The following is an 11,607-nucleotide window of genomic DNA, read 5'->3' as shown; positions in this document are numbered from 1 at the left end:
CGGCGCCCATGTTGTAGCTGTTCCTGAATCTGAATGCCATTTACTAGACTATTATACAGCTAGATAAATATAAAAAATTCAATTTTTGTTATCTACCCTATAGTTGAGATGGTCGATCCTGGATCCTGAGTTGTTGGATGCCTGCGGAATGATCGCGGAGAAGCGCTGCGGGTGCCTGCGTTAGGTACCGGACTCACGATAAGACATGCCAACCACCATCTTCATCAGTCACAGCAAGACAAGCCTTCTTTCACGTCCGATATATTCTCTCCTTCTCTCGACATGGCATATAAACAATAATACCAAGCAAAAGTCAATCAGAACTGCCCTAGACTTCTCCTCGCCATATATCACCCTCCTCCTTCTGCGACAACCAACGTCATCGCATCGGCCGGTCAGCAACAGCGCAAGAGCACGATCTCGAATACGAGTTACCTCCAGGAGACCTCGCACAGGCTCTAAAACTCACCCACCATGCAAACGCCCCAAGAAAGCCGATATAACCAACAGTCACGACCAGGGACACCTCCGCAGCCACCTTACTCCCCCGTAACGCCCGTAATGGCCCACCTCACACCCCTCCAACCCTCCGTCACAAACGGAACACACCCCGTCCATCCACCACCTACATCGCCATCTCCAACATCACAAGCACCCTCACACAGTCCAGCAGCATCATCCCTTCCGCCTCCAATACCTCCGACTTTCGCCCCAGAGCCCCCACCAGTTCCGATATCCGAAAGCGAGAATCCCGACGCCATTGCGCTGCGCTCCGCGATATCCGTCCTCCAAGTGCAGAAGCAGCAAAGCTTACGAGATATACAAACATTAGAGAAGATGAAGGAGGCTGCGGCGCGCGATCCAGAGAAGTTTGCCAGGGATCTCTCTGCGGGGAAATTGTCCAGGAAGGACCAGGGCGGGTTTATTGATTTCAACCATGAGGATGCGGATGATGAGGATGATGAGGGGACGAACAATGCCGCGGGAACGCTTCCTACGCCGCAGAATGTCGTCCGTATGCCGCCGATCAACTGGGCGAAGTACCAGGTCATCGGGGAGAGCTTAGATAAGATGCATGATGAACAAATACGGCGCCCTTCGCTCGGTGAACCGAGACGAGATGAGGCACCGGCGCCAGAGTATATGCTAGCTTCGCCGTATCGGCCACTAGTAGATAAGCTGGAGAGCCCAACGAAAGCAAAGGGGGTCAGCAAGAATAAGAAGGGGTGAATGAAATCAACCGCGGCAGTGTTGATTGTCTAAAGCTATTGTATCTATCATACAATCCTGCGGGAATAGTCTTGCTAGAATACATGGCCAGACCCTATCTCAAGCCAAAGCAAGGCAGGACAGACAAACTCTTCACCTAAATGGCAGCAAACGAATGATCCCGGTATAAGCCAAGTGCCACTCGCCAAATACTACCTTCCTTTGTACCACTCCAGAAACGACCTGTGTATGCGTTCGTTCTGCCTAGCAGGATCCTCATCATCACATATAATCTTTTGGAGCCTCGCACCGGCACTAAACACCCTCACGGTCTGCTTGTCTTTCTCATCAAGAGTCGCAGAAGTAGCCTTAGGGCGTCTGACCCCGGCTGCAGCTCCCATCATCTGGACATCTTCCTTCTCTTCCTTGAAGATAGTCCCGCTTGATATCTCACGACTCCTCTCTTCGTCCTGTTTTGACCCACGAGGCATCGGCAAAGGATTCTCCGTCCTAACACGCAGCGCAAGAACCTGCCTCCTCAAACTCCCACGCTCATCCAACTGCACCCTCCTCATCCCCATAGCCGCTTTGCTCGCCTCATGGGCATTGATCCACGCCTGTGCCCTCGGTGATCCGGGATTACACGTGCGCAGGATATCGGCAATCGCATTGTTAGAAAGCGGCGGGTGGTTCATCGTCATGTCATACTGATACTGGGGGATCTGCAGGTGTTGTGCTCTGGCCTCCTGTCTCTTGATAGTCTGCAATTACTCAGCGTTATTTCTCACCTCATCTCTGAAATACTGGCGGCACTCACACCGTCATAAACCCCGCGGAGAGGAAGATCTCGACTACTGCTCCTCTCCATCCACCTATCCTCTCCAAGAAGCACAGCAGGAGAACCGCAGATCGTCTCTGTTTCTTCGACCCTTTCATCCGTGTCCGCGTCCTCGGTGTCATTCTCGCTCTCGCTCTCGCTCTCGCTATCCACCTCCATATCGGCCTCTATGTCGGCCTCATATCGAAACGGCTCCTTCAACGCCCGCGCCTTCGACGCCCAGTATTCCGCCATGCGCGCCTGACACCGTTCGCCATGGCGTGAGTCGGAACTGGGACAGTGGGTATTCCGGCGGTTTTGCTCGGTGGTGAGAGGAGAGAGCTCGAGAAAGCGTTTGCGGTGTTGTTTGGGGTGATCTTTGTCTTTGTCTCTGTCTTGGTTGTTCATGTTGGATCTGGATCTGGATCTGGAATGGGAATTGGATATCTGAGCGAGGTAGGAGGAGGGGTGCTCTTCGATTGGGGAGGGGAGGAGCCTGTTAGTGGGTGAAGGGATTTGTTAGAGAGAAAGCTTTATATGATATAACACATGTAATGTGGATTGGGATCTCGAGGTGAATGTGTGCAGTGTGTACTGTGGTTATGGGGTTATGTATGGGGTCTTGGCGTGCTTGGAGTGGACAGACCAGTGGATATTGGGGGGATGGGGCATTGTGTTGGTGGGAGGTTTGGTCGGTGATATGCTGAGGTGAATGAATGGAGGTGTTATAAAGCTATCAGGGGAAGAGGAGTGTGATAGAGTAGTTTGTTTATAGGCGTAGGCAATGATTTATATACTCTACAGGACATCCATCCTATCAAGATAACAAAACACTCTGATGGATGCTATGACTACCATGCCAGACCTATGTGGGTGTGCTAGGTAGAAGTAAGTGCCACTTCAAACAAAGCTCCCACTTGTCTCAGCTGAGCACAATAACATCACCATTTCATTCCTACCACCACTTAAAGCTTCGCCTTCCCATTCTCCCTCTCCCTCTCCCACCCCTCCACCCTCTCCCTAGCCTCACCATCCAAAACCCCCTTCCTCTCCTCAACCCCCTCCCTCCACTCCAAATTCCCCTTATGCCCATCAATCCCCCCCAGCACCCCACGGTACATCTCCTCCTTCATAACCCCATAAATCCCACTCTGCGCCTTCCCCTCCAAACCCCTGCCACCCACAAACTCCAACACCTCCTTCACACCCCCAACAGCATCGACAAGGCCGATGCTCAACGCATCATTCCCACCAACTCTTTTCGCCTCGAGAACCAGATCCCGCAGCGCAGTGGCGGGGAGTTTCTCCTTGAAGATACTCATCATGGGCGTTTGGAGCGGGACGCCGAATTCGATCTCGTTCAGGCACAGGTAGCCGCGCGTGGGGTTCATTACGCGGTAGTCGTGGTACATGGCGAGCATGAGGCCGCCGGCGAAGGCGTGCCCGTTTAGCAGGGCGATTGTGGGCATGGGGTAGCTGGTTTTTGTTAGTTAGTTATTCATTATTGGGGTGTAGGGAAAGTGGAGAGAAGGAAAAGGAAAGGAAACAAACGTAATCAATCGCCTAAACAGCCCCCAGAGATCTCTTTCGAAGAACCCCTCTGTTGCCATGGCGAGTTCCAGGTCCAGGCCGTTGCTGTAGAATTTGCCGATTCCGGATGTGGTGATTACTACGCCCTTGGGGTAGCGGTGTTCGAGGATGTCGAGGGCTAGAAGGAAGGTTTTGATAAAGATTGGTGTGAGGCGGTTGTCGGGGGGAGAGATGAATGTTAAGATGTAGATTTTCTTGACGTCTAGTTCTCTTTTTGAGGTTGGGGATGGTGGGAGGGGAGGCGGGTTTGTGCAGGTGATTGTTCCGCCTGTGGAGGGGATGGGGAGGGTGAAGAGGGTTGTTGGTGACATGATTATGAACTATTGCTGGTAATTTTTGAGTAGTTGACTGGGATGTTGAAGGATTATGGGGAGTGGGAGTAGATATAGTTAGTTGGCGAGGTTGGTTGCAGGGCGCTGATTAGAAGACCAAAGCGGAAATGCCTCGGTTCAAAATGGTCCCATATGACCGACACCGCATGGCTGAGATCTCACCTACCTATACGATCTGGGCAACTCTTACTTCTCGCGAACACGAGTTTCTCAATATAATGGATCATTCTGATGTCCTTCTCTTTGGGTAATCTAGTCCTGTGGTGGTCTACGATGTTAGCCTTGAGGCCGAGAAATCGCCTGCTAGTTACACTACGCTCGATTGAAACACAGGTGTTTGTGCACCTCCAGTATTACCTTTTGCCTTCTCCTTCTCATGGCGCAGTACTATCCAAGAGAACCAGAGATTATGTACGAACATGAACCCAACAATATCTAGAATAAGAGCCACGAAAACTGCGACCAGAATCAAACTCACGACAGCAAACCACCTTGAAACACCTGCAAAATGGTACCAGCCTGGAAGTCGCTCATTATCCGGAACGCTCAGGCCAACCTGCATTGCATTGAGTGCAACCGAAAAGATCGCGAATAGAGTGAGTATCGGAGCGAGGTGTTGACCTAGGTACCATTGAGATTCGGTATGATGGAAAGTCAACTTTCCCATGAAAAGTCGCGCATGGAGATTCAGCCCCGAGAGTCGGAGCTCTCCATACTCGTATCGAGGATTGACATCACTGTTTGTAAGTTCAGCGAAAGGCGTGATGAATTTGATAAACTGGGCGAAGGTAATTTCAGCGCGCCCATTATGAGAAGGAATCAGGCATAATGGCTCGCTCGTAGCCTTTCGAAAATCACTCTCGTATCTTATGAGAAAGGAATAGGAGCGGAGGAAGCCTGAAAGTGCTCGACAGAGCTCTTTATCGGTCTGAATGTAAGTCCAGAAGGCGTGGGAGAGTAAGTAAGGTGGAATGGGTTTTATATAGATTCGATCCTGCGACCAGACGAGATGCAGCTGAGGATTCTCTGCAACGACAATGTTTCGGCCTCGAACGGCTTGGTGATGAAGAGGTGATATTTGTGATGCGCGAGGAGTGGAAATCTAACAGTAGTGGACGTTAAACGATGAGCGATCAGCAACCTGAATCCAGGTCACTTAGCAGCCATAGCCGGGGGGCCAATCTGTCTAAGACAAGAACCAAATGCTCCTTTCTCAGATATGAGATCACTTGCTGGTCATTTGCGAGCGAGACCCGAGGCTGACCAGGAAGAATGGCAGGGTCGGCAGGAACAGCAGCTTCAAGCCTTTTGAAAGTGGCAGCTTGTGTAGCCTTTAAACAACTACAAAGCTCTGTATCTGGAGTAACGGGCATTTCGGCAGATACCAGTGCAAGTTTCGTGTGGCGAATCTGGGAACGTTGGAAGAGGAGAGCACAAGGTTGCTCTTCGCGAGGCTGAAGGCAGCCACTGCTTGCTTCTTCCATCCAGCAGCCTCATGCTAACCCCTCACTTCGACATCAAATATGGCCTCTCCCGACCAGGTGCATCACCAAAAGCTTCTTCTTTGAAAGGAAAAAAGTTGACAGTTTCAATCAATAGCACTCTCGCAAGCCCTCCCGGACCTTTGGCCTTAAGCGCCTGTATCCAGACTCTGATGATCTGCCGAGCACCGGTGTTGAGTGGGATAATACCATCCTTACGGATCCGTCTGCACAAGAACTGACAAGTTCATAGCGTGGTCGCTATCCATGGTCTCGGCACAAAATCGTCAATAACATGGGGAGCTTATGCTCAAGAGGACAGCGGCCCAGACGGGCCAACTGTGAACTGGCTACGTGATCCCAATATGCTACCTTCAATACTTCCAGATGCTCGAATCTTAACCTATGATTATGACGCAGAGTACTACAAAGATGCACCCGTACAAAGCTTGCTCAGCAGGGCCGAGATATTGCTCAAACTGCTAATGGACGCCAGGATGAGAGTACGTGAAAGCTACAGGCTCAATTTCCACGAGGCTCACCCGAAGATCAGGACGGTTCAGAGGAACGACCGATTATATTCATCGCTTCCTGCTTCGGCGGAATATTACTCGTGAAAGTATGCGATCTCCGCCCCATGTGGACAACAAAAGATACTAAAAAGAAAATCGAGTAGGCTTTGGTCGAAGCCGGGAACTCTTGTAACGTATATCGTCCCATTCTATACCACACGGCTGGCATCATTTTCCTCGCCACTCCATTGCGTGGCTCAGCAGCTGTTAAAGCTGCTAGTTGGCGTGTGTATGTGGCAGGGATAATAGGGAGAGAAACGTCAGACGATCTTATCAAGGACCTTGACGGAAAGTCTGGTGTCCTCAGTGAGCTTGTGCAGAAGTTTGCAAAACTTGCTTACAAGGAGGAGCACCTTATTCAAATGCACTGTTTTACGAGGTGCGCAGAACGCACCTTGCGAGAGCCGTATTGCCACGTCCTATCGCTGACCGTTTGCCTAAGGGAGCACAGTTGGTAAGCTTTGCCTCGTTGCCCCGTATAGTACGCAAATGAAGGCTGATCTTCTTGTGGGGGTAGATTGTGGAGGAGAATTCTGCTTGTCTTGATGGTGTTGATAGGACAGCCCTCGAGGCTACTCATGCCATGATGAACAAGTTCAGGGGCCCCGATGATAACAACTATCGACTTGTTATCGGTGTGCTGAGAGAGTTTGCCGACCGAGCTTCTGATGTGATCAAGAAGCACCATAACTGTTAGTCTTGGACCAGAGGGGATTAATCCTGGACTACTCCAATATGACAGCTGACATACAGAACATCTAGACCAGGAGAAACCGAAAAACGTTCACTGGGCAATACCAAGAGCAACAAACAGCCTCTTCACAGGCCGGAAGAACGAGTTGAAAGAGATAATATCCTCCTTGATCTCTAGAAGCCCAAGTGTACAGACTCGATTTGTTATCACAGGTATAGGCGGACAAGGGAAAAGTGAGCTATGCTTGGTAGTTGCGAATGAGCTACGAAATAGGTAAGAAAGCGTCCTGAATCCTTCAGATCTGTGATAAGACCTGTTCACAAACTCTATGCTAACTTATTAGATACTGGGGTGTCTTTTGGGTTGATGTTAGCGATTCGACGACTGCCGAAGCTGGCTTCTATAGAATCTCAATGCAGCTGGGTTCAGATACGAAAACCGCCGAGCAAGTATTAAAGCTACTCGCAGCTTGCCAGGAAGGGTGGCTACTAATACTCGACAATGCCGATAACTTTAATATCGACTACCAATACTATATTCCACCATGTCATCATGGAACAGTTCTTATCACCACTCGCAATGAAGATTTTCATATTGCGTATTCAACAGCGGGCTCGCTTGCTCTCGACATTCTTAGCCCCACAGATGCATGCGAAATTTTGTTGAAAGCCGCCAGGGTACCTCTAGAGGAATGGGAAGGTCAATCTGAGACCGCAAGGAGTGTTGTCAGTCTCTTGGGCTACCATGTGCTGGCAATCATTCAGGCGGGTGCGTATATTGCAAGACGGGGTTGGCGGCTAGGCCAATATACGGCTGAGTACGAACGGCACCGCCAACGTGTGCTAGGCTGGAGATTGCCACAGGCGCAATCACGGTACGGAAGTGTTTATAGCACATTTGAAGTGTCTGCTGCGATTATCAGCAACTCGACAGGGACTCAGTACACTGATGCCATGCATCTTCTCAAGATGATATCTATGATACATTATTCCTTGCTGCCGATCTCTTTCTTCGAGGTGGTATATGAATATAGCCGTGATGTACTACCACATGATCATGAAGACAAAGAAAGGATCTCTCGGTTGACCACATGGCATGTTATTCAATTGCCTGGGTTTCTTCGGGAGAACCTCGGGGACTGGGACTCTTTCCGCCTTGACGAAGCTATTAGTGTACTTGCTTCGTGTGCGTTGATTACTCGCACTGACACTGGGATTTCCATGCACCCTCTTGTTCATGCTTGGGCCAAGGACAGATTGACCCACGAGGAACTGGAGGCAGCTTGGATCTCAGCTGGCTCGGCATTTGCTATCTTAGCCCACCGAGCCACAGCAACTTTCGCCTGGATGCCTTCGTTTTTCTATACCCACCAAAACGATCTTATGGCACACTTGTCTACTTTGATGAGCCACGGAGAAGCTTTGAAAAAGACACGGGCACCATCAAGAGCTGTTGCTCAAATTGAGTACCGTTGCTGCCTTGTACTGCGATTGGCCACCCGGAAAAAACACGGTGATACACAGGCCATATTAGATCGTCTTCTCAGCAGGCTAGGCGAGCAAGACTGGAGCAACTTGCCGCTAGACTTAACTCCAGCAGGCAAGCCGAAGATATCTAGCCTTACTGATCATGATGAATACGAAGCGGCCCTTACGCTATGCTCTGCGATTGATGGTATTGAGGGAGCTACATACCCTGAGACACGAGATGACCGTCTTGAAACGAAGTTTCTCTTGGGGACGGTGTATAATGAAATGCACCAATATGATAAGGCCAAAGAGGCCTTCACGCGTGTCGCTGATACATATCAACAGGCAGGGTTATTTAACCACCCGACGAGACTGCTTTCTCTGAAAGAACTTGCGACGATCAGCCTCGACAGCGGAAACCTCAGGGAAGCACAACACATACTGGAGGTTGTTATGGAAGTAGAAGGACACCTTTCTTATAGTTGGAGCCACCATGCACGTTCCTTAACCAATCTTAGCTTGGCCAGAATTTGCCTCCGGCTCGAATTACCCCAGAAAGCTGTCAGAATTTTGAAAATACTTTCAAAAGCAAATGCCGACAACCTGATAATTCAGAGAGAACTTGTGAAAGCATATTTTGAGAGCGGTCAGCTGGATAGAGCTGAGGCATTACTTGTGCGCGTCGTTCAATCATATGGAGAGTTGGGCGAATTACAGCATCCGGATACTTTCGAACCGCAGTGCGAGCTGGCACTGAGATACATGACTACCGGCAAGTCACTACCGGCTATTCCACTGCTAGAAAATGTAGCAAACAAGACAAAAGGAACTCGGTGGGATACTGATGAGAATCGAAAATGGATACAAGAGCACCTTGCGCAAGCCCGTGAGGCTCTCAAACAAACGCGAATCCCGGACCAAAGACCAGCTTAAGTTAGGGTAAGCCATTATCCCCAAGGCTCTCTGGCGAATATCCAAGTGTGATGAAGAGGACAAAGACAGCACCTAACGCTCGCTTCTCAGACACTATACATATAAGATTAAGACCTAATCATCCGACCTCAGCACGGCAAGACCAGCACATTTGGCCACTCAGCCCGGTTGGCCATATCGACGAGGCTTTTGCTGTACAGGACCTCGCCCCGTCTTTCTCCTGAAACCGAGGACCACGGCTCTGCAGCAGAGCTGACTGCCCATCGCTTTCAAGATTCTGAATGGGTAGAAAGCCACGACCTCTTCGTTATACTTAGACTCTGGAGTTTCTGAGGCTTCAGCATCACTATTCCTGGAGGCTTCGAGTTTGTCCATCTGCGTACCTCCCCAGGTACCCTGCTAGTCCATGCCACGAGTAATCACGCATAGAAACTGATTGGAGGCGAGATTCAGGGTTGGTCTATCCCTACGAAAACCCAAGTACTCACCCCTGGGTGCCAATAGACATGGAATCTAGAGACTCGCGAGCCAATAGCAAGATCATAGATTCGACAGAGCCATATATACAAACGAGTGACTAGTACATAAGCAAAAGAAAAGCACGAAATCAACAGGAAAGGACAGAAACAGTCTCTGCACCAGCACCGCCTCAAACACTCAACATTCGACCTTCCTCGAGTCAACAGACACGCTTTCAACCCTGTCCATCTAACCAGACCCCTCCTCAGCGATATAGTTCGAAAAAGTCGCCTTGCAAGCCTGCTCCGCCCTCAACCCCGAACTAACATCCGCACACTCATTCCCATCCCGTCCGGTCACATACTCATTATCGGCATAAGTAATGGCAAAACTAGGATCTCCCACCCCGAAATTGATCCCCGTGATTGTCAGCCGATGCGACAGCCAGTCCTCCTCAATATAATACGGAACTCCGCAGTCATTGCCCTCGTTGTCAGGGGAGTACACGCCAACACGGCTGCACACGTCGTCGTACAGGATAAATGCGTGTCGGCTGGTGATCCCGGCAAAGGCATTCTCGCCGTCAAAGGTGGGGAAGCCGATTTCACTGACTTGCAAAGCAAAGGTCCAGATGTTGGAGCCTTCGGCGAGGCAGAGCTCCTGCCGGTCGTCGTTGGTTTTTTCGTTCTCTTCGATGGCGTTGTTGAGTTTGCAGTCTGCCATCACGGAGGGGATGGAGAGGAGGGCGAGGCCCGCGAGGACGTTGAAGGAGGGTCTCATTTTAGAGATTGAGATGGGCTCTTGTGGTAATTGTATGAGAGTGACAATGATGATGATGATGGAGATGAGGAGGGTAGAAGCGTGGTCGATGGCCTTTATATAGACTTTCTCGTCCCTACAGTCAGGTGCTCAGGTGTTATACAGTCACTGCCTCAATCTTCTCTATACGGAGTATACAAGATTTCGCCCCCAACATGCTCTACGAGACTGGCTTATCCTTGATGTCATCTACCATGTAGTATGTACTGGAGCTATAGTAAATCCAGCCTCTCAGCCTCTCAGGGTACTACTTGGCGTTGGCCTACTGCAACTGCAACTTCCAAGGCCATTCTGCAGAGGCGGATCAAGCCGATTAGGAGAAACCCATGCGAGATGGGACGCCTTACCGCGTAGTCTACATCCAACAGGATTGACAGCCCTACAAAGCTGAAGGAGGTCTGTCTTGGCAGCCAAGAGTTGGTCGTTTCCGCCCAATGGGCCTCCAGCTTTTATCCATCATCTTACCGAGAAGAGCAACAGCCTCATCTATCGGATTCAGGGATGGCTTACCTCGGCCTTCTTCTGGCCCCATTTCAGGCCTGGCCAATGACCGCAGCTCCAGTCAACTATCTAAGCGGGAGCAACAAGGTTCTAGTAAGGAGCTGATTCTTAGGCTTGCAATGACGTTCGTTGCGTCTGCTCTGTACTATGAGCGGTCTGCCAATTCACGATTGGAGATTATATATGGTAGTGAGTTGTGTGGAGTGCATTCGCAGTATATTCTCTCTCCAACAAAGGGTCTTAATTAAGCCGCCCTGTACTGGCTCGCGAGGGTCTAGAACCAAGTTGGACGTACCTCGAGTAAAGATTTATTGAAAAACCTGATAGTAGAGGATCAGGATCCAGTACTGTGCCAACACAAGCTCCGAACCAATCTAATGCCCTGCTTCCAAATGACGTAGGCTCGGTAGAATGATTCTGGGCTGCCAAACATGATCTGTGGAGTACCGTCGGAGGCAATTGTTGGCTGCGCTGTGCTCTCCAGCTTCCCCTTCCTTGGAAGTAGATCACCTGCAGGGGGCCGGGATATCCTATTGCAGGTTCGCTTGCGAGCGTGGCTTGATGTATCCCGCTAGGACCATGGTATTTTCAACGGCATAGGTAGGTGTGGAGCTGTCGACCCTCTAACAAAGATAGTCCAAACGCTCGCCACCGCCCTTCATCTGAGTTCAAGACTCTCCTGCTGTGTATACATAGAGCAGGTTACTGCCTGGATCGGATGTGACGCAGCC

At 50.2% G+C, this 11,607-nt stretch overlaps 7 protein-coding genes across 7 annotated transcripts; 2 read left to right on the top strand and 5 right to left on the bottom strand.

Moving 5' to 3' along the window:
* The first annotated feature begins 45 nt into the window (after nucleotides 1–45).
* Nucleotides 46–1,326, top strand: BJY04DRAFT_145009 (uncharacterized protein). The gene has a single exon (XM_073708763.1). It carries the CDS (start codon nucleotides 475–477, stop codon nucleotides 1,228–1,230), a length of 756 nt encoding a protein of 251 aa, XP_073575053.1. The 5' UTR covers nucleotides 46–474; the 3' UTR covers nucleotides 1,231–1,326.
* A 95-nt stretch (nucleotides 1,327–1,421) lies between these two features.
* On the bottom strand, nucleotides 1,422–2,434 carry BJY04DRAFT_214573 (uncharacterized protein; the record flags this gene model as incomplete). The annotated part of the gene is made up of 2 exons (XM_073715256.1): nucleotides 1,422–1,970; nucleotides 2,027–2,434. The coding sequence occupies 2 exons, from the start codon at nucleotides 2,432–2,434 to the stop codon at nucleotides 1,422–1,424; spliced, it is 957 nt and encodes a 318-aa protein (XP_073575052.1).
* Nucleotides 2,435–2,991: 557 nt separating this feature from the next.
* On the bottom strand, nucleotides 2,992–3,927 carry BJY04DRAFT_214572 (enoyl-CoA hydratase/isomerase family protein; the record flags this gene model as incomplete). Its single annotated transcript, XM_073715255.1, has 2 exons — nucleotides 2,992–3,502; nucleotides 3,578–3,927. The coding sequence occupies 2 exons, from the start codon at nucleotides 3,925–3,927 to the stop codon at nucleotides 2,992–2,994; spliced, it is 861 nt and encodes a 286-aa protein (XP_073575051.1).
* A 205-nt stretch (nucleotides 3,928–4,132) lies between these two features.
* BJY04DRAFT_180447 (uncharacterized protein) lies at nucleotides 4,133–5,196 on the bottom strand. Its single transcript, XM_073710061.1, has one exon. It carries the CDS (start codon nucleotides 4,613–4,615, stop codon nucleotides 4,256–4,258), a length of 360 nt encoding a protein of 119 aa, XP_073575050.1. The 5' UTR covers nucleotides 4,616–5,196; the 3' UTR covers nucleotides 4,133–4,255.
* BJY04DRAFT_145003 (uncharacterized protein) lies at nucleotides 4,837–5,473 on the bottom strand. The gene has a single exon (XM_073708762.1). The coding sequence runs from the start codon at nucleotides 5,430–5,432 to the stop codon at nucleotides 5,082–5,084; it is 351 nt and encodes a 116-aa protein (XP_073575049.1). The 5' UTR covers nucleotides 5,433–5,473; the 3' UTR covers nucleotides 4,837–5,081.
* On the top strand, nucleotides 5,472–9,097 carry BJY04DRAFT_214571 (uncharacterized protein; the record flags this gene model as incomplete). The annotated part of the gene is made up of 8 exons (XM_073715254.1): nucleotides 5,472–5,489; nucleotides 5,548–5,627; nucleotides 5,683–5,932; nucleotides 5,983–6,048; nucleotides 6,106–6,432; nucleotides 6,519–6,693; nucleotides 6,764–6,968; nucleotides 7,039–9,097. The coding sequence occupies 8 exons, from the start codon at nucleotides 5,472–5,474 to the stop codon at nucleotides 9,095–9,097; spliced, it is 3,180 nt and encodes a 1,059-aa protein (XP_073575048.1).
* Nucleotides 9,098–9,624: 527 nt separating this feature from the next.
* Nucleotides 9,625–10,391, bottom strand: BJY04DRAFT_180442 (uncharacterized protein). The gene has a single exon (XM_073710060.1). It carries the CDS (start codon nucleotides 10,334–10,336, stop codon nucleotides 9,806–9,808), a length of 531 nt encoding a protein of 176 aa, XP_073575047.1. The 5' UTR covers nucleotides 10,337–10,391; the 3' UTR covers nucleotides 9,625–9,805.
* Between the last annotated feature and the right edge of the window lie 1,216 nt (nucleotides 10,392–11,607).

Source organism: Aspergillus karnatakaensis (genome assembly GCF_047715665.1).
Source record: "Aspergillus karnatakaensis strain CBS 102800 unplaced genomic scaffold BJY04scaffold_7, whole genome shotgun sequence".
Lineage (NCBI taxonomy): Eukaryota > Fungi > Ascomycota > Eurotiomycetes > Eurotiales > Aspergillaceae > Aspergillus > Aspergillus karnatakaensis.
Note: the sequence above shows the minus strand (reverse complement) of the source record. Positions and strands in the feature narration are given on the sequence as shown.

What these genes read in the sequence shown, in the direction of transcription:
- BJY04DRAFT_145009 (XM_073708763.1), top strand. Translation starts at nt 475, where the DNA reads ATGCAAACGCCCCAAGAAAGCCGATATAACCAACAGTCACGACCAGGG.
- BJY04DRAFT_145003 (XM_073708762.1), bottom strand. Translation starts at nt 5,432, where the DNA reads ATGGAAGAAGCAAGCAGTGGCTGCCTTCAGCCTCGCGAAGAGCAACCT.
- BJY04DRAFT_180442 (XM_073710060.1), bottom strand. Translation starts at nt 10,336, where the DNA reads ATGAGACCCTCCTTCAACGTCCTCGCGGGCCTCGCCCTCCTCTCCATC.
- BJY04DRAFT_180447 (XM_073710061.1), bottom strand. Translation starts at nt 4,615, where the DNA reads ATGGGAAAGTTGACTTTCCATCATACCGAATCTCAATGGTACCTAGGT.